Source organism: Quercus robur, chromosome 11, assembly GCF_932294415.1.
Source record: "Quercus robur chromosome 11, dhQueRobu3.1, whole genome shotgun sequence".
Lineage (NCBI taxonomy): Eukaryota > Viridiplantae > Streptophyta > Magnoliopsida > Fagales > Fagaceae > Quercus > Quercus robur.
The window spans coordinates 18176147-18199287 of record NC_065544.1 but is presented as its reverse complement, the minus strand read 5'-3'; the positions used below and the strand labels follow the sequence as shown (position 1 = coordinate 18199287).

The following is a 23141-nucleotide window of genomic DNA, read 5'->3' as shown; positions in this document are numbered from 1 at the left end:
AGGAGAAAAAGGGAGAGGGGGGGAAGGCCCCCGGAGAAAGGAGGAAGAAAAAGGATGAATGGTGAGAATGTAATGCTCCTCGGACTAGTTCCGAGGAGTCAAACCTTTCAAAATACATTGATGCAAGGCTCAGCTATGCAGTCTAAACTCATCTTTGTATGATCGCTCATGAAACCGGGACCAGACCGAAACCCAGCGCCTAAAAGCAGGCCTTTCCAAACCCACTCTCTACAAATCATATTGTCCGGGCCCTTTACACACGAGCCCAACGTCAACCCTAGGTCGTTAAAAATTGTATCCCTACAATTGGCGCCGTCTGTGGGAAGGCTTACGCATTGGCCCAGGTGGCGGTGGAGTTAACTCTCTAGCAAGTAGAGGTTCGCGGGGTTTCCTCCATCTCCGGCGACATGCAGTTGTTGCTCCGACATAAACTTCTGCTAGGGGCTACGCCCTGCAGTGCCAACGGCGCGGGCAGCTCTAAGGGCTTCCGGCCTCAAGCCAACTCTCCCCGCCATGGTCTAGGGGCTGACCTTCGAAAAACAAATAAATACAGAGAAAAAACTACTCAAAGAAAAATTACAAGTTTTGGACAGAACCAAGGCCTTGCATGGTCCTCGGACTCAAGCCTATGGGGAAACCAAGTACTCAAAAAACTACAAGTTTTGGATAGAACCAAGGCCTTGCATGGTCCTCGGACTCAAGCCTATGGGAAAACCAAGCACTCAAAGAAAAATTACAAGTTTTGGACAGAACCAAGGCCTTGCATGGTCCTTGGACTCAAGCCTATGGGGAAACCAAGTACTCAAAAAATTACAAGTTTTGGACAGAATCAAGGCCTTGCATGGTCCTCGGACTCAAGCCTATGGGGAAACCAAGTACTCAAAGAAAAATTACAAGTTTTGGACAGAACCAAGGCCTTGCATGGTCCTCGGACTCAAGCCTATGGGGAAACCAAGTACTCAAAAAACTACAAGTTTTGGACAGAACCAAGGCCTTGCATGGTCCTCGGACTCAAGCCTATAGGGAAACCAAGTACTCAAAGAAAAATTACAAGTTTTGGACAGAACCAAGGCCTTGCATGGTCCTCGGACTCAAGCCTATGAGGAAACCAAGTACTAAAAAAAAACTACAAGTTTTGGACAGAACCAAGACCTTGCATGATCCTCGGACTCAAGCCTATGGGGAAACCAAGTACTCAAAAAACTACAAGTTTTAGACAGAACCAAGGCCTTGCATGGTCCTCGGACTCAAGCCTATGGGGAAACCAAGTACACAAAAAACTATAAGTAAGCCTATGAGGAAACCAAGTACTCAAAAAACTACAAGTTTTGGACAAAACCAAAACCTTGCATGGTCCTCAGACTCAAGCCTATGGGGAAACCAAGTACTCAAAGAAAAATTACAAGTTTTGGACAGAACCAAGGCCTTGCATGGTCCTCGGACTCAAGCCTATGAGGAAACCAAGTACTCAAAAAACTACAAGTTTTGGACAGAACCAAGGCCTTGCATGGTCCTCAGACTCAAGCCTATGGGGAAACCAAGTACTCAAAGAAAAATTATAAGTTTTGGACAGAACCAAGGCCTTGCATGGTCCTCGGACTCAAGCCTATGGGGAAACCAAGTACTTAAAAAACTACAAGTTTTGGACAGAACCAAGGTCTTGCATGGTCCTCGGACTCAAGCCTATGGGGAAACCAAGTACTCAAAGAAAAATTACAAGTTTTGGACAGAACCAAGGTCTTGCATGGTCCTCAGACTCAAGCCTATGGGGAAACCAAGTACTTAGAAGAGACAATACGGGGGTTGGACACAACCTGGACGTTATATGACCCTTAAAATCTATCCCGCGAAAGAGTTCCCCATTGATAAGTGAGCTAATCCCAAGGCTGCATGTATTTCCCAGCCTATCCTCGGTACCAGAGGAATTGGTGCGACTGCAATATAGTGCCATACGTGGTCAGAACGCAGTTAGAGTCCCTCACTGCTCGGTTACCCCCTCAGATGAATTATTTAGAGTTTATCGTTCTCGGACGATCTCCTCGCATGTATTACGGAATATTCAGCTGTTATCTCGGTTAGTTTCCTTAGTTTAATTTACTGTGAATTATCGTTATTATGCTTGGTAATGTCGGTAAATTAGAATTAGTCGGACTATGTTTCAAGGTTTCCTGCTCTAAGTATCATTGAAGAAAAACACACATGGAGCACACACATTCACAAAGTAGTTGTTGCAAAAAAAAAAAAAAATTCAAAACAAGTAAATAAATTCCTCTTTTATTAAGACAAAGAAATAGTACAGCGTACAATGAAAAACTGGAATAAGCTTATATCAAAGCTAACTACATAAGCGAAAAGAAAGATACAAGAGAATAAAGAGAAAGTCGAGGAAGTAGTACAGAGGAGAGGTTGACTGCTGTTTCAAGACGTTGTTCAAGGAAAATCATTCCTCAATACTTTTACATGCCTATAACTCAGGCAGCCAAAGAGCCCAACTCGGGGCCTGCACCGTTGAAGAAAAGGCATAAAGAGCCCGACTTCGGGCTAGCGGAGTTGAAGAAAAGGTGCAGAGAACCCAACTTGAGGCCAGCACCGTTGAAGAAAAGGTGCAGGCAGCCGGAAGTTGATGGGCCTTCATGGAACCACGCCTGCGGTATCGCAGACGGCGCTGATGGCGGAAAACTTTTCTTCTGACACACCAAAAATCTGGTGTGACCAGAACCTGCTTCGGATTTTGACTGAAAGAGGGGAGGGTACCGTTCCCACCATATCCAAGCGGGAAGACACCTTAAATCTGTGCCTCCCCTGCCCAGACCACATCACTTTAAGTCTTGGAAGGGTCCGGTGCCTCTGTGGCGGGTGAAGTTCCTCCACCTCCACCCAAGCCTCAAACATATGGCACTAAGGGAAGACGACACTGGAGATGGGAACTGGTTATGGAGAAAGGGTTATGATTCTGAAGAGAGCAGAAGGGTTTATATGCCAGGAGAACAACCACTTGTCCTACTTATATAAAGGGTAAGGAGGTGTCATTTAATTTAATTTGAGCAGATTCCCAAGAAACGCTGCAGACAAGGTAGCTCTGGCACAATTTCCAACACCATCCTCCACCACAAGATTTAAAGGTCCTCGTGAAGGCGCGCCTCGAATACTGAAATGACAAAGGGCACTGCGCAGATGAAGAATAAAGTAATGCCTCTTAATTCGGCACATCTCCCATGCAAATGGAAGGACACAAGCAGCAGTAAGGCACGGAACTTGAACAAGTCACGAGGTGGGCTCAACATCACCAAAACCCTCCTTCCAAACTAAAAAGTCGGGAAGCAGGATTTCGAGGGGCTATTGTGGGACCTGAAATTTGGAATCCCGGCCCACTTCACATTAATGGCCCAAAACCCAAGCCGAGGAGCCCCATTGCCGAGGAGATATGAGGAGAACCCCTTAATGGCCCAATAATATAGCCGAGGACAACCTCACGCTCAACGCCTCACAAAACGCCTGAAGAAAAGGACAAACTCAGTACAAGAGCAATACAAGCTAGAAAGCTGCCAACACTATAACGTGGAGCCCAGCACCTGACAAACCCATACCCCATACCATGCTATCCAGCTTTTCCCAACCACTCTGACGTGAAGATTGATAGGACGAGTAACCGCCCCAAACAAGGAGAAACTGACACGTAGATGAAGAAGGGAAATTGAATACTAGTATAAAAGGGAAGAAAGGAGGAGAAAAAGGGAGAGGGGGGGAAGGCCCCCGGAGAAAGGAGGAAGAAAAAGGAGGAATGGTGAGAATGTAATGCTCCTCGGACTAGTTCCGAGGAGTCAAACCTTTCAAAATACATTGATGCAAGGCTCAGCTATGCAGTCTAAACTCATCTTTGTATGATCGCTCATGAAACCGGGACCAGACCGAAACCTAGCGCCCAAAGGCAGGCCTTTCCAAACCCACTCTCTACAAATCATATTGTTCGGACCCTTTACACACGAGCCCAACGTCAACCCTGGGTCGTTAAAAATCGTGTCCCTACAGTAATCTTTCTAATTACATATAATACATATTACAATGTTAGTTTCACAAACACACACAAAGGAGTTAGGAAATTTAAAGGATTAAAATTAATTTTAGTGAATTAACAAAAAAAATTTTGGCTTTTGTGACAATTATTGTCAAAGCAACTAAACATAAGTAAGAATGTCATATTCTAAATTTTTTATTATTATTCCAACTAAAAATTATTTTCTATATAGATTTTATATAAATAATCATATAAATTCATTTTATATAAATAATTAATGCATAACAATAGATAGTTAATATATGCATTTATCTATTGGCTAATTCAATAAACTAATACTTTAATATAAATGCAAATTTTATTGAAGTAGAAAACTAAATAAAGAGAATTTCAAGGAATGTGCCATATGACACAACCTCCTACTCTCCAACATGAGTTTCTACTTTTATATATATAAATATTGATATTATTTTGTGCTTACACAATTTCTATATAATTCATCGAACAAATATTCATGCTACATATGCACATTATTCAAATCAAATGCAGATGAAGAGAAAATGGTATTGCAAAATTGTTTATTATAGCCCATTTACATATCTTTGGCATTTCCCTTAATCCATTTAAAATTACAGCTTTCAAAAAACACGACATAATTTAATATCTCCCAATCATTCAAATATCTTTTAATTCAGTATTATAATGCATTGTAATCCAATTCTTAATCTAAATATACAAAAATAAATCAAAATGTGAATAAATTTAAAAACTAACATTAAATCATTTTCCAAAATAACATCATTAATAACATTAAAGAAGTTAGAGGAAACTTTGTAGTTATTTTTAAGTATGAGAGTGTATAACAATTATAATGGGGTAAATTAATTTGTAAGTCAATAGATCTATTCTCCATGAAATTTCTCCATCTTCTAATATCAGCTATAATTAGAATTTTTATTTTCTCAAATTTCTGTGTTCCAATATTTGTTGCAATTGGTGGTTTGAAGTTTTGATCACAACACATCAATCCCGCAGCTATAATAGACACACACATACATAAACCTTTTTTTTTCATGAATATATATATTATTAACTTTATGAACCTCTCATTCCAATTTACTTACATATTAACATAATAAATAAGTGGCTAAAGGAAACCCAAAATATGGGCCAACTCAAGATACGGTAGCCTAATTGATGTAAGCCTATCTTTTCCTTGTGTCGTAGTGACAGAGTCAATCTTCCTATTAAAAAGAAATCCTCTGAACTTTGAAGCTGGACCAAAAGCCAGTCAATATACTAGCCAAAATTTTATTAACAATGTGGAGGGTTCCTTCCACTACTATCTTTCCTAACTAAATTGCACTCCTAAGCATACAACAAAGGCTTATACGGTAGCAACAGGGCATGAAGTGATTTGCTTGACCCAAGCTTTAATAAGTTTTCCCTTCCAATCACAAACAGTCACACCAGCTTTCTTAATTTAGCACGCAAAGATAGGACAGCAACAACCATCTCAATCTAATTTAGACGACCTAATTTAGCACGCAAACTTTCAGGCTTGTACCACAATGAGAAATCAGTTCCTTTGCTCTTCAATTTCTCTGTTGCAGGTCCAATTCTCTCCAAAAGCTGCATTTCAGAAGATTAAAAAATCTAAGCAATTTAAGAAAACTAGGCAGACCCAAGTGAAAGTTGCAAGTCAATTATGATATGCAACATCAGATACCCAACTGAAAAATAGTCTTAGATTCTTCAAGTTGAATCCCCTCAGAATATGAAAATAAGGTTTTTTATTTTTATTTTTATTTTTTTAATGAGTAAAATGAATTCTTTAAAAAGAGCATAAAAGGAGAGCAGCCCAAGTACATGGGAGTCATACAAATGAACACTGGGGGGTGCAGGGAGAGAACCCTACAAATTTAACATCTAAAATTCATATTATAAATCAAATAAACCTGAAGAGGTAACTGTCCTAGCAGTTTGCTCCCATATGTGTAAAGATCACAAGAATAAAACTTCACCTATATTATCATGAGTTCGCGGCCGTCAAAAATACATGTTACTTTCTCTCCAAATACTCTACATTGAACTGAGACAAATGAATAGCCCCCCAGATTTTGAACTGGACCTTTTTTCCGAAGAGCTTTTTCCAACAATTTAGCACTTAAATAGTGAGAGTGCTCAAATAGTTGTTAGGGTGTTAATTGCATTTAACCCTAGTTGTTAATCAAATCAAGTAAGAGACAATTTCTAAACAGCAATGGATTTGGTTTTATGTTGTCATTATTAAATCATGACTTTTTAGATCTGGCCATAAATAAATCATATGACTTTTTAATCAGTCATGTGACCACTGCAAGACAGATTTAAAATCATCAGATTAGATCTTAATTGATGGTTGTAATCATGTCTTTGCTAGGCCAAAATTTTACCAAATGTTTGTGGCTTTTTTCTCTCCATTTCACTTCAGGATTGAGTTTGGTTGCTCTTACTGATTTAAAAACTTGAACTAGCTCTTAGATTTCCGTTCTTAAATCATTTTTATTCTTCAAGTCATATACGAATTGCATCAATAAAATTTATTCCATGTCAGCACCAAGATAACTAACAAAAAGATGTTGATATTCACTAGATGATTGTGGGGGTGAAAAGCAGCAATAACTAACCTTTTCATGCAGTGCACCATTGGATACTAAAATAGATCTATCAAACACAGAACTTTCCGCCATCCATGCGAGTAACTGTGCCACCAGCTTCTTCAACTATCTGCAATAAAAGGCATGAAACAAATTCACCGAATAAGCAAAAGATGAATTTGGAACAATTTGATTCCTTCAAACAAATAATACCTTTGGAGAAGACTTAGAATGAAAATCCCGATGAAGCATACATAAATAAGCAAAAGATGAATTCGGAACAATTTGATTCCTTCAAACAAATAATACCTTTGGAGAAGACTAAGAATGAAAATCCCAATGAAGCATACATAATCGATTTGTGTCTACATTTTGGTAAGCCACCATGCCCAACACCCTGTTTGCATGTTGAAATGGGAAATTGTATCTCTTGTCAACGGATATAGTAGTACTCAAACAGTGCGCCCCCCATTTGTGTGAACAGAACACAAATGAGCACACGGAGAATATGGTAGAACTGGTATAATTCTAAAGAATATTTAAAGCCCAATTATATTAGGAGTCTAAGCTTTGTGTAAATTATAGCTCAAGATCAGTTGAGGTCTTAGAGGGAAAAAATGAAGTTGAAATAAAGATTTCATTGTCTATGGTTAAATCACCAACCAAAAAGGTAAAAGGATATTATTTGTTATTTCACCAATTTCATAACAAAGGTAGATCATGCATATCTATCAAAACAAACAGTGAAAATTATACACTACCAAAGCAACAGCAGCCATATCCCATGGCTTTAGACGATACTCCCAATATGATCCTGCAATTCCCAAAGCTACATGGCACACGTCAACTGCAGCGGCCCCGAGCCTCCTTACACCCTAAACATAAAATTCAGCAAAATGAAACACTAAGAGGAGACAAAGGCATGAAACAAATCACTTGGAAAAAATATTATAAAATTAAATTAATGAATAAATATAAATAAAAAAAGCTGGTACCCGGCTGACATCAGTGAAATGTTTAAATAAATCTAGGTTGGTAGGCCATGGATCATTATGTTCATACCCAAACCCAGTCACCAGAAGGAATCGCTCCACCTTAAAACATGTGGACAAAAGTGAGCATAACTACCCTTAAGAAAATCATTAAGTGTTTTGTTAGTACTAATCAATTTTACCACATGAAGTCAAAAAAATTCTGTCGTTAACATCTCATTATAAGATCAGAAGCAACATAATGAAAATTTTAGAGGCAAATGGCATAGGAGCACTGCTAGAAAGAGAAAAATTGTCAAGGTATGTAAGGCCCATGCCTCAGCAAGTCCCTTGATCCCAGATATCATCAGAAAATGGCTATCATAATATTAACGATAACTATTCAATGCATCACTTTTATCCTGTGTCACACCAGTATTACACAAATCAGAGAGTATGTGCCCATGTGGCTATAGCCATCTACTTAAATCAAAAAAATTACATATAGATATATTACCATAGATATCCATTAATAAACTTTTTTTATTTATAAGTATCCATTGATAAATGATCACTCACCAGATCAGTTTCAATGAAATGAATTTTTTGGCCATTTCAGAATGCTCCCCCACCTATCATAATGGAGATCAATTTTCCAACCACTAATATATAGTTGACTTAAGAGAATAAAAAGAAGCAAACTGTAGAATGTCAGAGTTTCTTACCAGCAGTTGCAGAAAATATGTGGGTGTTCCAACACATAGGGCCCCGACAAACTCTACCTGAAATTAATACCCACATTAACCTTCCTTTTCATTTCAATAATTAAGCAAAAAGTATATTACAGCTTGTCTTCTACAAATAATAAAGGCTTATTACTATTGCCTCTCTTTTTTCCCCCTCCTGTAAATGTAAATCCTACGTGAACAAAGATTTTGAAGACAGAAGGTCCTTTCATGATTAAACCTTTTTCCTCATCTGCTGGTGCTTTATAACTATGATTCAATTTCTCATGAAAATACATCACTAGTATGGATGCATACTATTTCTCATGCAATCTTAATTTTTATTAAACTAGTCCACCATTGAGTGGCTACAGTAGATGCCATAATATGAAACAAGAGAAATTTGCTTTGCTTGTAATTTGGTCATTGTTCATCGTTAAAATGATGATCACCACTGTCATTGCAATCTCAGTTTTATTCATAATTTTCAGGACTGGGAGATAAGGGACCAAATTCTCTCATGAAACTGCTATACTTTCATATTAATTTTGTTGGTGGACCAGGTCGTATGAGATGGAGACCTACTAGTAATGGCAAGTTTAGTGTTTGACTGTATTATGAATGACCACGAGATACCAAGGGACTTCATCCTGAACTAATCTAGAAAGCTCATCCATAACCAACACAAAGAGATATGGACTCAACATTAATCCTTGATGTAAACCAATTGTGATAAGAAACTCACTTGTGATGCCTCCACTTGTTCTTACACCAGTTACAGTTTTTTTTTTTTTTTTTTTGTAAGTGAATAAAGATTTTGTTGAGGAGAAGACTACTTGATAACAATGCTTTGAACTGTGACCCTGAATATACTTTAGAGAAACTCCTTTATTTTCTAAAACATATAACTTTGACACTTTATTGCATGATATTATTCTAATAAATTGCAAAGAGCCTTGTAGTTCAACCGGTTGACATTTCTTTGTATTTCTAACAAGAGATCTAGGATTCAAATCTCCCCATCCCCAACAGGATTCTATGCATCTTCATCCCTAACTTCTCAAAATTCCTCAACAAACCCTACCAAAGATTTCCTTTAGGCCAGTGAAGTATCACTAGGAAAAGTCTAGGATCACGTATTGGATCATACTATCATGTGGGGTCCTGTTAACAGATGTCTTTAAGACAATTGTTAATAAACCAACACTACTTTTATAGGAAATATAAAAAGCCGTCAAAAAAATTAATTACTTTTTCTTTTCCCATAGAAATTTTCAAAAAACATATCTTAAATAGTGCCCATAGGACATCCATTAATTTTTCCCTATCATGTATTACTTATCAATTTCACTTGATATTGCAAACCTTTGGGAATAAACATTTTATTCTAATAGCATCAGCAAACAGAGATACTCATTAATGAATTTGCAGCCAATAACCTGATATGAAGTCATGCAAATAACAAATCATAAACAATTTAAATTAGTGATCAATGCCACAGCAGCTGCGGCAGGATTCCCTCGAAACAAAACTCCAACATAAACTGCAAAGCTAGGATAACAATGTGCAAAGTTCGTTGTCCCATCTATAAGGATATAAGACATCAGCTAACCTATATGGTGAAAGCAGCTTACTTCTATAAACGGTAACTGAACATATAAAGAAAATTAAAGGTCAAGCACATGTAAGACACTAAGTAATACGTATGAATAGGTGGAGTACATCTGACAGAGTCCATAATGACAGAATCAGTCCTGCAGATAAGTCATTTCAAGATGTAACTCCTATATTCCACTTTACTCATATAATTAAATAAAAAACAAGAAGTCAAATAAAAGCTCAATTTTGCTTTCATTTACATATGTTTAATAAAATTCTGCACTTTGGGGCTCCTATTTTATGTAATTAAGCCCAGAAAGTCCAAGGTATATGTTATCAACAAAGTTTAACATCATTGGAGCTCCCACTGCCCTCTATTAATTTAACTGGATCTAATGCAGAATTTGAGCTGCAGGGTAGGCAAGCGATGCAAGGAGTGAGAAGACAATGTCATTTTAACTTTGTTTTATTTAATTTTAGAAGTCAATTTTTTTTTTCCTTTTTACTACTGATCTAATTAAGTTATAAGTACTGTATTTTATTTCTTCGAGTCAAGGATATTTTTGTAATTCAATAATTTGGCTTGACCTAGGACAATTAGGATTAGGGTTTAGTCTTAATAGTCTAGATAAGCATGCTATTGTACTTGTATGAACTTATGAAGACAAGTTTATGATGAATTTGAGTTTAGTTGGAATTTTTTGAATGGCTTGTAGCTAATTCCTAGGTTTATTTTATTTTATTTTATTTTTTTCCTGTAAATTTCTTCAAAAAAATTTGCATTACATCAAGTTTGGTATCAAGCTCGTTGTTCGGCATCAGCAAGAGATTGTTATATCCATCCTATTCTTTCATATCAATCTAATTTCAGAAGATACAGATTCAAAATTCAAGAAAGTGATCCATATGGGGAGGGTTATTTCCTCTAAATATGGGGAAGGTAAAGGGGGTTGGAGTACTAAAGTTTGTAGGAGGGCTCATGGCTGTGGTTTGTGGCGTAGTATTAGCGAAGGATGAGAGAGCTTTTCTAAGCATTTCTCTTTTGTAGTGGGTGATGGTACCCAAATCCTCTTCTGGCATGATAGATGGGTTGGGGCTGATGCCCTTAAAATCCTTTATCCTGAGTTATATGTGATTTCAGCTAATAAGGAAGCTTGTATCTCTGAGGTATTATGTCATCAGGAGGGGGGAAATGTTAGAACCTAGAACTTGAGATTTTATAGGGAATTCCAAGACTGGGAGTTAGCTGCATCTTTCTCTCTACTTGCTTTTATTCAAGCTCATCTTCCACAAGGAGTGGGCAGCGACACTTTGAGTTGGGGCCTTAATGGAAACCGTAAGTTTGATGCTTGTTCTTTTTATAACAAGTTATGGAAGACTCCTAACTGTATTTTCCCTTGGAAGGGCATTTGGAAAGCAAAGGTTCCCAAAAGGGTGGCTTTTTTCTTGTGGATGGCTGCTCATGACCGCATTCTTACTTTGGATAATCTAGGGGTCACCCTTTCGCGAATTGGTGTTGCATGTGCTGCTGCAGTTGGGAATCTGTGGATCATCTCCTTATTCATTGTCCTGTAGTATACTCTTTATGGGGTACTTATGCTTCCAACTTTCGGTATTCAATGGGTCTTGCTTGGCTCTGTGGAGGGGTTATTACTTTGTTGGAGTTACTGGCTTGGGAAACATAATTCAGATATTTGGAATTTAATTCCAGGCTATTTGATGTGGACTATTTGGTTGGAACATAATCGTCGTTTCTTTGAAGATTCTGAGAAAACGTTGGTTGAGTTAAAAGACTTGTGCTAGCGAAGACTTTTTTATTGGTCTAGGTGTTGGGGTTTTACAAATGGCTTCTCTTCTACAGATTTTTCTTCTCTTAGACTAGGCTCCTAATTCCTTCTATTCTGTTTACTGTTTATGCTTTTCTGTGTTCATCATCATGAACACCCTGTATGTTTCTTTCTTATTTCATTAATAATAGATCTCATATTACCTATCAAATATATATATATATCTACAAAATAACATGTTCCAATATATAGGACCAAATCCTGCTAAGTTTATTTTATTTTAACCTAAAAAGTTGCAAATCAAATTAACATTTATAACTGGTCAATAAAAATTAGCTTAACTCACTTCAGCCTTGACCCCAATTAAATTGTAATTTGATCTGCAAATTTTTAGGATCAACTACATATATTCTTTTCCGTCATTCTAAAATCATACTCTTTGTCACCTCCCTATTTAACATGTGCTCTTAAGCATTTCTACCTATGTTATACTAGACCCCTTTTACCTCTTTTCACTCCATCTACTTCAATTAAATCACTCTTTCTTATGTTTTTCATGGTGCATTAATCGGTCTCCATTTTTTTTATAAGAATGATTTTATTAAAAAGAGACTGCTTCATACGCAAAAGGCACAAAGTAGACTAAATAATTACTACAACAACAACAACAAAAAAAAAAAGAAAAAAAAGAAAAAAGGAATTACATACAAAAAAGACAATGACTCGAAACACCAGCATAGAATCTCTATTCATAAAACCCCTAGCTCGAGACCAAACCATTTTATGCCTATCTATCATCATTTCCTCAATAGAACCACCCCTACATTACCCCCCGCCCCCCCCCCAAACACACACACACACACACACACAAAAAAAAAAAACCTTATGCACCGTGTAACTATTATTCCCAAGAAAAGTGTATAAAAAAAGACAAACCTAAAGGATCGATGCACCAAAGGTAATCAAATGAAGTATCTCCTATAATTCTTCCCTCCTCCCCAAGAATGAAGTGATTGTCAAAATTCTTTTTAGCGACTTCTAAAATAGCAGCCTCACTCATTTTATCAGTCCAGCAAGTAAATTTTGTAATCATGTGAAATTTTGTTGGCCAAAATTAATCCTTTATTATGTAACGGAAAACCAAGCAGATGTAATTCCAAAATCTTAAAACAATAAATCGATGTAAGTAGTTATATATAGAGCATTGAGTCAGAATGGTCAAAAACTTCCAATATCTCAAATAACATATATGGAACATTAAAAACTGACATCTTTAACTTATCAATGAACGTTTCTGTATCACAGAGAGGTAGGGAGGGAGGCAGAGAGAAGGAAATTTTCTCAAAAACATCTCTCTACCTTGAAAGGATGTGAATATATTTGTGAAAAAGCAAACTCAAGGTAAGGACAAATACTTGTATCTTACCACAGCAAGAATTCTTTTCTCTTAAATATATCAAGAAAACTGACGGAAAGCAATCAAGTTCTTTGTATTTTTCATTAACATTTAACAGACTAAAAAAAAAATCTTTCTGTGTTTTCATGCAAAGAATAAATTTTCTTAAGATTATAATCGTATAACGAGAAGTTATCTGAAACATAACAACATAGACCAATTGCAAGAAAATTACAAAAAGATAAGTTACAAAAAAGGTCCTTACTCAGTCACCAAGTCAGTAAGTCCTATATATGTAATATTTCGAGGCTTATTAACAGCTTCAATCACAACCTGGAAAGAAAAGAAAAGAAAAGAAAAGACAGATGTCAGCAACCACAGTGAGATAATTGATGAGTTATAGGCCACATATTTGTTATAACCCTATAATAAACTGAAACAACTAGCAATCTAGTAAAATACTAAGTCATTTGGAGCAAACTACACAGGATGGACGTTTTCCTCTAGACATTCTTCGACAAAGTCAGTCATACTTCTTCATCTAAAATCGATTCTCCATGGCCATTTGAAATCAATTTAACTCTAGCATTCTTCATGTTTTTTTTTAGGTTACGTGACTGAAGAATCTATAATTATAAACTTTAGTTTTCAGATCTGTTAGAATTAGTAAGGACTAGCATAAAACAACAACAACCAAGCCACAGTCCCAAAGTTCTAGGGTCAGCTACAGATCCTCAACAGAGACTAGTCAAGGTCAGCCACATGAATTCTTTTTCACCTTTCTATTCTATCTAAAGTGATACTCTTTGTTATTTCCTTAATTGACTTCTTTTTTTTTTAAATACTTCTGTTAATTCTATTTTTTGTCTTCCTCTACCTTTTCCATTCTCTTAACTCAAATTAACTCACTCTTTCTCCTTGGTGCATTAATCGTTCACCTTTGAACATAATCAAACTTTCTCAAGCAACTGTCTTTTTATCAATAGGGCCACTCCTAAGCAAATTTCCTAATTTCAAATCCTATCTTTCCTTATATTTTCACTTATCCATCTTAACATTCTCCTCTTAGCTACTAATAACCAACTTAGATAGGGCTAGGAAATTTAGTTCTCACTTAGACTCATAGAATACTACTATATGTGCATGGACCCTTTTACCAAAAGACAAGCCCACTCAGCCGCAAATGGTAGCTGAATAAAGCCAAGTTTTGTAAGCTTTAAGCTTCTTATAGACTGGAAGGCAAGTAAAAAATCTTCCATCACCTAACCAAAATAAATCTCTATTGAAACTAGCATTCACAATGAGATCAAATACTAAACATCATGCCCTAAATGGCCAAATCAACTAGATAATCACATGGATAAATTTCAAAGATCATTAACAGCACACTTTTCCAATAAATAAAAATTATAATAAAATAAAACAATCTGCATTTAAACCAGGGAAGGGGGAGAAAAATTAAATTACCATCTTGGTACTTCTTATAACAAAAGAATGTTAGCACAAACTAAGAGGAAGAGATTAAACGTCAGCACCAATCTTAGCAGCAATCTCCACCACTTGAATGAGCTGGCTAGGTGGAATTGGTCCAGTTGATTGGGCACCAATCTTTGGGGTACTGTTTCTGGTTGGGAATTTCAGATAACACAGCCTTAGAGCACTTCTCTTGTGGGTTTGATCCTCAAAAATTGAGTCCCACCAAACCCATGATGGAATTTTTTGGTGAAATCCTAGTGCGGACACCACATTATAGCACATTTGTGGAGATTATCTCTATCATTTATGCTGTTTTTACTTGTGTTTATCTTTAGTATTGGATTAGTATTTGAGATTGTTTAGGATTTTTTTAGGAGAGCTTATCCTTATCATTGTGATTCCTAGAAGCTACATATAAAGCTCCAGATGATTTCTTTTGTATTTTCAGACTATGATTATTATTATTCAGATTATTTGCAAAGTTTGCATTATGTTTGTTTGGTAGTGAATCCAAACACCTTAGGTGGGAAGCTACTGTGGGACTAATCTAGGTGGGAAGCCTAGGTTGTCCTGCATCAACTTGGAATGGAAGACGTTGATTTGGTTGAAATTGTGGTGGAACTGATCTGGGTGTTGGAGAAAACCTGAGAGGAATGCTAGTGGAGAAGACCAAGGACCTCAGTCACCTGACCATTTGAATTTGAATGGAAATTGAATTCCAAGTTCCAAGCTTTTGGGTGCTCTTTTTAATGCTTACTTCACTCACTTAAATAAAACCATCTCATCGCATTATATTGAATATTTATGCACCTAAGCATGAGCTACAATCTGATGAGTTATATTTATGTACCTTGAGATATTTATGTACCTAGGCATGAGTTATATTTATGTACCTTGAGACGCATATATATTTGATGGTAGGACATACATTCCAGATCCCTCTGTCCCAATCTGGGATAGCCTTTCAGCAATTCTCTGGCCAACTTCCATGTTTCCATGGATCCTACAAGCACCAAGAAGTGCTTCCAAAATCACTGAATCGGGTTTTACGGGCATGTTTTGGATGAGAGCTTCAGCTTCAGAAATTTGTCCTGCTCTCCCAAGGAGATCAACCATACAAGTATAATGACAAACCAAAGGGGTAATTCCATAATCTTTGCTCATGGAATTAAAATAGGCCCAACCTTTATCCACAAACCCTGCATGGCCACAAGCGCAAAGAACCCCAAGAAAACTGATTTCATTGGGAAAAACCCCTGAGGCTTTCATTTGTTCAAAAATCGCAATCACCTCTATACCTAGTCCATTCTGTGCACAGCCACATAAAACTGCATTCCATGTGACTATGTCTCGGTCAGGCGTCTCTTCAAAGGCACAAAGACCATCCAGATTCCCACACTTAAAATACATTGTTATAAGAGCATTACAAACAGACAAACAAGAATTAATTCCAAGTTTGTACATTAGGGAATGGATTTGTTCCCCAAGCTTGGCTGCACCAAGGCATGCACAAGCACCAAGGAGGCTGGTAACTGTTAGTTGGTTTGGACTCATTCCTCTAGCTAACATGTCAAGGAACAATTTAAAGGAAACATCTCCTTGACCTGCTTGCTCATAAGCTGAAATAATTGCAGTCCAAGAGACCACATCCCGTTTTGGCATCTTTTCAAAAACTTTCAAAGCATCATCCAACATGTAATTCTGTGAAAGCCTAGAAATGAGTGAGTTCCAAGAAACAACATCCCTCACCCTCATTGTACTAAAAACCTGTGTAACATCTCCCATACTTTTGCACTTTCCATACATGGAGATCAGTCCATTTCCTACAAAAGAATTGAATTGACACCTTGTTTTAATGGTAAGTGAGTGTATCTGTCTACCCACCTCAACATCTCCGATGTTTGAACAAGCAAAGAGAGCACTAGTAAAACTCGAATGACTTGGAACATTTCCTGATCTATGAAGCTCTGCAAACAACTCTAAAGCTTCTCTACTATGTCCATTCTGTACAAGCCCAGAAATCATGGCAGCCCATGAAGCAGCATTTTGCACAGGGATATGCAAAAAGATATCTTTTGCTTCTTCAATCATTCCATTCTGTGCATACGCAGCAACCATAGCATTCCGCATAACCACATTGGGGTTAGGAATCTCATCAAATACATGTCTGGCTTCATATATCATCCCCCTTTGAGCATATGCAGTTATAACAGTCGCTCGTATAGCAACACCCTTTACTGGATCCCTCTCATAAAATGCAATTGCATTGTCCAAACTATGACATTGTGCAAATGCTGAAATCATTGTGGTCCATGAGTACTCATTCCTTTCTGGCATCATCTCAAAAAACTTAACTGCATAATCCAAACTACCAATCCTGGTATAAGCATCCAAAATTGCAGTCCCCACAACCACATCTCCCTCATACCCTGTCTTGATTGCTAGTGTCCTCAAAGTTTCAACCAACTCTAAATCATTCAACCTCATTACCGCTGATAAGGCCACAACCAACACCGCCTGGTCCGGTCTCACCCCACTTCTCACCATCATCAAAAACACACCCCACGCTTCTCCATACTCACTTATCTCAATGAACCCAGATACCATAACCATCCAAGACACCGAATTCCTCTCCCCCATTTCCTCAAATAACTCATATGCCTCCCTTGTCCTACCACAATGGCAATAGCCAGTAATCATTGAATTCCATGACACAACATTTCTCTCAGGCATAACATCAAACAATTCTCGAGCACTCCTCATATCACTATTCTGCACATAGGCACTAATCATAGCATTCCAAGAAACCACATTCCGCTCAGGCATTGCCTCAAAGAGCACTCGGGCCTCATCAACGAGCCCGAATTTGGAATACCCAGTTAACAAAATAGTCCAGGTTCTCACATTCTTGCCTTGAAATGCATTGAAGAGTGTTTGTGCCTCATGTAAGAGACCATTTTGGGTGTACCCAGAAATCATGGAGTTCCAAGAACCCGGGTCTCGGTGAGGCATTGAATCGAACAGGTGGCGTGCCTCGGTGACACGGCCAAGTTTGGAGAGGTCTAAGATGCTTTTGTTGCATTGAAAAAGATGGGTTTTTTGGAGAGGAGAAAGTGTAGAGAAAGAGCGGAAGTGAAAGAAACGACGTATTATCATTGAACATAGTGGGAGTTGTTGGAACCAATGATAAGATCTCTTAGACCAAGTTTCTTTGAAAAGTCCAGAGTACGTTCACTGCAATGGCCTCAATGTCATAGAGGAGCATCCCAAACAACGCTGCTATGCATTACCCTTGAGCATCCCAAACCAAAATTTGATGAGCTTATCAAACTAATGAAATTCCAGTACCGCTCACAAGCAACTAGTCCACCACCTAAAAAAATTTTGGAAAAAAAAAAAAAACTCATTCAATTGCATATAAAGAAACAATGATATTGTCAAAATGCATAACTGACCACATTTAATATGGTTAATTCTCAACATTGCAATGGATATAACACATGCAAATCTAACAACTCAAATCTCCAAGTTGCATAGTTAGCAAGAATATATACCGATGGAAATATTCCAAAGTGAAACATAGTATAATTAAAAGAACTAGATATACATATTGCATTAGTGCTTGTCCTTTGCATATATAAATGGTGTTTATCTAGAAGCTACTTAAGCATGCGATTAAGCAACTCATATTCACAGGCATTGCTAATAAGCAACTCATATTCACCAAGAATAAAGAGGCATTTGTTTAAACATGATCGCACTAAAATAATGAAATTCTATAGCTGTAAGGAGAACAGTCGGTCAAAGGTTTGATGATTGTAAAGACAAATTTTCAGACTATGCTCCAATAATATAGGAGAAAGAGATCCGTAAATATTCCAGGCATACCAAGACCTAAAAAGGGGGCAGTAAATCTAAAGGCATGAGATTAAATAACAAAACCATGCTGTAGGTGGACCCATATAAGACTTCCTGAAGGCTCTAATAATGCTGCCTCAAAAAATGAGTCAATATACTATCAGGGTGGCATTTAGCCACACATTCAAATTCAGTTTAGATCCTATGAAGGAACAATTGTGGCAGGATATACAAGAACTTTGAGGGAGAGATCCAGCTAATCTTGCACTAGCGCTTAGGTTTGCTATATGTCTTCCTAAAGATAAACATAATGGAATCACCTCCCAACCAACTAGATCAAGCCAGATGAATTCAGATGAAATACCAAAACCATGTTATAGCCTTATAGGTAGACAGACAATAGCACTGGAGACCGCCAGGTAGACAAATCAAATTTGAAATGCAAGTAAAAAATATAGAATAAGGAAGCTCTACTCATTCTGCAAACATCTATGGAAGAATAAAAGAAAATAAAACAACGAATGCTGCCTTCCTAATAAAGCCATCCCAGAACTTTGAAGAAATAATAAGAAACAAAATCTTTGGAAAAAAAAAATGTACCTTAAGTGTAAGCTAATTCCTACATGGAGCTTAGCCTTTTTCTTTACTCACAGAGCAACTCAAGCTATCACAAACAGCAGGAAGTTCTTTGACCAGAACTCTGTTAAGTAATACAAATTGGACCAAAATAACTGATCGTTCATATAAAAATTGAATTAATTAAGTAAATAGATAAAAAGTTGTAATTATTTAATTAAATAAATATAATAAGAGAGGATAGCACCACCAATATGAACAAAGGATACAGATCAATTTGACTCTCTAGATGCAAATTCCTAAGGCTTTAAATTATATATACCTGTGTATACAACAAAAAAGATAACCTTTCTCAGCATCAAAATTCCAATTTTGAGAAAATGGGCTAAAAAATGTTCTATTGTTATTATTATTGATAGGGAAATTACACTTTACCACCCTAAATTATACCCCAAATTACACTTTGCATCATAAACTTTCAAAATGCATGGTTAGCACCCTAAACTATATCCTGTGTTACACTTTGCACCCCACTGTTATTTTTGCAGTTATCTTGGATAGCATCATGTGAAAAGGCCCAATTGCCCCCTCTTCTCAATCCCTTAAAAACAAATGAGATATTATACTTTACCACCCCAAACTATACTTCCAATACACATAAACTATACTCTCAATTACAAATTGCACCCTAAACTTTGGTTTTCCCATCAAAGTAAAGAAATATAAAGACCATGTCCTATCAAAAAATAATAATAAAAGCTTTGGTTTCCCAACCAAGATAACAGCAGAATTAACAATGAGCGTAACACAGGTTATAGTTTAGGGTGCTAACCATGCATTTTGAAAGTTTAGGGTGCAAGGTGTAATTTTGAATATAGTTTAGGGTGATAAAGTGTAATGACACCTTCTTATTATTATTATGAAAGCTCAACCACCCTTTTACACATTCTTGAAATCCTGGCAGTTTTTTCTCATTATTAGTGTTATTGTAACCAATGTTATGTAGTTATGAATACCGTTCTGGATCCGTTTCGGTTTATCTAATGGAAAGTAATAGTTCGGTGCCGGTCTTTAACATCAAAGAACTAAATATCAAATAATACAAATCAATTTGGTATCAAGTCTTTAAAATCAATATCACATCACAAAATAAGAAGATTTATAACAAGTCATTACTCATTACATAAGTCCATAACAAGCCAACAAGGTCTATAACAGAATATTACACCTCCTCATCATCATTTACCAAAAAAAAAAAAAAAATTCAAATTCATCATAAAAAGAAATCCCACAGGAACTACCAAGACCCATTGGAAAATTTGTCAAGCCTTGTTCATTGTTGTTGTCGTTGTCAATAGTTTCAAGGTTCAAAATAATTATGAAATAAAATTCAATTAAATGCAGTAGCTAAAATTTAATTTAAGTTTGCTACACTGAATGACTGAACAAACAAACCACACCACCAAAAAAAAAAAAAAAAAACCCAAATGAACAGTTAATCACTACTCAAAATCTCAGATAGCATAAATCACATATCTGAACTCTTAAGTCTTAAACACAAATCATATTGCAAAAATCATTATTTAAAAATAAAAAAAAAAAAAAAAAAAAAAAAAAAAAGAAGAAGAAGAAAGAGAGAAAGAATAGAGTGATACCTGAGATGGGCGGAAAACCGAAGCAATGGGCTGAGGAAGGCAGCGGCAGAGAAGAGAGGAAAACGAGAGTGAGACTGTGAGAGACAGAGAGCTTAGAGCGCGAGAGGTTCAGACTGAAGTTAAAGAATTAGGCTACGTTTGTTTGGTGAGAAGAGAGTTTTTTTTTTTTTTTTTTTTTTCACCCTTCAACCAAGAAAATATTTTAATTTTCACAAACACAAATGTGAAAAATTTGAGGAATGAAAAAATAAATTTACTGATATATCTTTATTAAAGAATAATACTCAATTAAAATAAAAAAAAAGTGACAAATAACCAAAAAAAAAAATCACCTAAATTTATTAAAAAAATAAAAATCAAGTCCTAAAAAAATCACATCTAGTTAATAAAAATAAATAAATAAAAAGAAGAGAAATGCCCTGAACTAGGCCCTAAAAAATCAAAAGTATAAAAACAAAAAACAACTAGACTAAGTCTATGTACACATGGGTATTTTTGTCAATTACGACAAAAATACTTTTTCCCTAGTTTTCTCTCCATTTTGGGGAGAAAACATTGTGGGAGGCCTAAGAATAAAACATTTAGGTTTTACTATTTTTTTTTTTTTTTTCCTACCCAACTAAACACACTCCAAAACAGTTTTTTTTCCTATTTTTTCTTCAAATTTTTCCATTTACCCTATTTCACCTCCAAACAAATATAATCTTAGAGAATAAAGGGGGATAATCAAATGTGAGGAGAAAATATTTCGTCCCAATAATTTTTTATCTTTAACTTTTCATTCAAATTAATTAAAAAAAAATCTCAAAAAAAATTCATAAAAATTTATGTCTAAAATGGAAAACGCATCCTTTATGTTCACCAAAATTCATTTTAGTTCTCTAACTTTGCTTTTGTTCATTTTAGTTCTTTAATTTTCAAGTTTATTCAATTAAGGTTTTTCCATTTATATGTGGTTAATTATCCAATTTTTAAAAAATTTCTTCAAATTTTTTAAATTGAAAAAATTCAATCAATGTTTGAAAAATATTTTCCAGATTTTTTTTTTCAAAAAAATTTTAAATAAGGTTGATAGAAAGACTTTAATTGAATAAATCTGAAATTTATAGAACTAGAATAAACGAAAGCAAAATTAAAGGACTAAAATGAATTAAGAAAAAAACTTAAATGGTTAGTTTTACATTTTGGCCAATTTATTTTTATACCCTTAAAACAATTTTACTCTTTGTGTGAAATTACATTTATATCCTTATTTCTTTATAGATTAAAATGATAAAAGTATAAATACATTCAATTTCTTTCATTTCTCTTCTCCTTTACACTCAAACACGTATTTTCTTTTTCTTCTCTTTTATTTTTTCTTTCTCTTTTTATATATTTTTCTCTTCTCTTCGCTCTAACAAAACATAGTCTTAGATTCTTTTTAGAAGGGAGGGGATAAAACGACATAGTTTAAGGTTTTTTTTAAAAGCCAAAATCCAGAATTGGCCAAATTTTTCATATGATAATTAGATAATATTTGTCATTGTAGTATACTTGGAGAAATTGTAACAATTTTTAAAATTCATTACATAAGAATTATATGTAAAATTTTGATTAAATTATATAATTATATATATATATAATGTAATATGATAATCAGAAAATTGGATGCTATTTGTCATTGTAGTATGTCTAGAGAAATTGTAACAATTTTAAAATTCATTACATCATAATTATACGTAAAATTGTGATTACATTTTATGTATTATAGGTTAACAAAGAATTATAAGTAATGGGGAAAAATTTTATTAATCTATATATATAAAGGATTTAGAAGAAAATGAAAAAAAAAAAAAAATAGAAAAGTAAACAAAAGGATTTAGTAGTAAATGAATCTTTTTAATAAAAATTTTTAATGAGTCTCTTAGTTTTAAGAAGTGATAACGTGTCATCATAGTGTGTTTGAAGAAATGGATATATGCCATGATGCCATCAATGTGTGGATCTTTCAGTTTGGGGGATCCAATTTTTATAATATTAATAATATATAATATAATAGATAATAGATGAGCTGGACAGAATAGAGAGATTTCATATATACAATCTGTTACTTCAACAGTAAATTTTTAAAAGTAATATTTCAATACTTCAAAACTATATTAAGGACCTGAATTGCTGCCAATAGTCTTATGGTTCAATAGCATTAACTGATTTTTTATTGTAAAAAAATTGGGAAAAAAAAAAATACATTGAGAGATAGAGAGAGAGAGAGAGAGAGTATCGAATAACAACATACCCAAAAAATTACACTATGATTCGTTCTGCCAACTCACTTCAGCCCAATGGTACCAGATGCAAGTTCAGTGGTCCACAATTAAAATTGTGTTAATAGATAGCTCTCAAACTGGCCATCTAAATTCTAAAAGAGACAAAAGCATCTTATCTTCCACTTGCACAAAGTA

General features: G+C 35.5%; 2 protein-coding genes across 6 annotated transcripts in view; both read right to left on the bottom strand.

The window, feature by feature from the left end:
• Positions 1 to 5068: 5068 nt before the first annotated feature.
• LOC126705872 (phosphatase IMPL1, chloroplastic-like) overlaps positions 5069 to 23141 on the bottom strand; it is a 36256-nt gene continuing 18183 nt past the window's right edge. The window contains exon 4 of the mRNA XM_050405098.1: positions 5069 to 5647. Coding sequence (XP_050261055.1) covers positions 5537 to 5647 — 111 coding nt within the window. The 3' untranslated portion in view covers positions 5069 to 5536. The remainder of the gene's footprint in view (positions 5648 to 23141) is intronic.
• On the bottom strand, positions 7416 to 20865 carry LOC126705868 (pentatricopeptide repeat-containing protein At4g02750-like). 5 transcript variants are annotated; one of them, XM_050405092.1, is made up of 9 exons: positions 20698 to 20865; positions 19312 to 19364; positions 19067 to 19152; positions 15502 to 17981; positions 13398 to 13465; positions 8351 to 8407; positions 8205 to 8257; positions 7650 to 7748; positions 7458 to 7529 (listed from the first exon to the last, which is right to left on the bottom strand). In XM_050405092.1, exons 4-5 carry the CDS (start codon positions 17762 to 17764, stop codon positions 13455 to 13457), a joined length of 2274 nt encoding a protein of 757 aa, XP_050261049.1. In that variant the 5' UTR covers positions 17765 to 17981; positions 19067 to 19152; positions 19312 to 19364; positions 20698 to 20865; the 3' UTR covers positions 7458 to 7529; positions 7650 to 7748; positions 8205 to 8257; positions 8351 to 8407; positions 13398 to 13454. The 5 variants fall into 5 exon arrangements, with proteins under 5 accessions (XP_050261050.1, XP_050261049.1, XP_050261048.1 ...); XM_050405091.1 differs by lacking the exon at positions 19312 to 19364 and having other exon boundaries at positions 19067 to 19197; XM_050405089.1 differs by lacking the exon at positions 19312 to 19364 and having other exon boundaries at positions 19067 to 19166.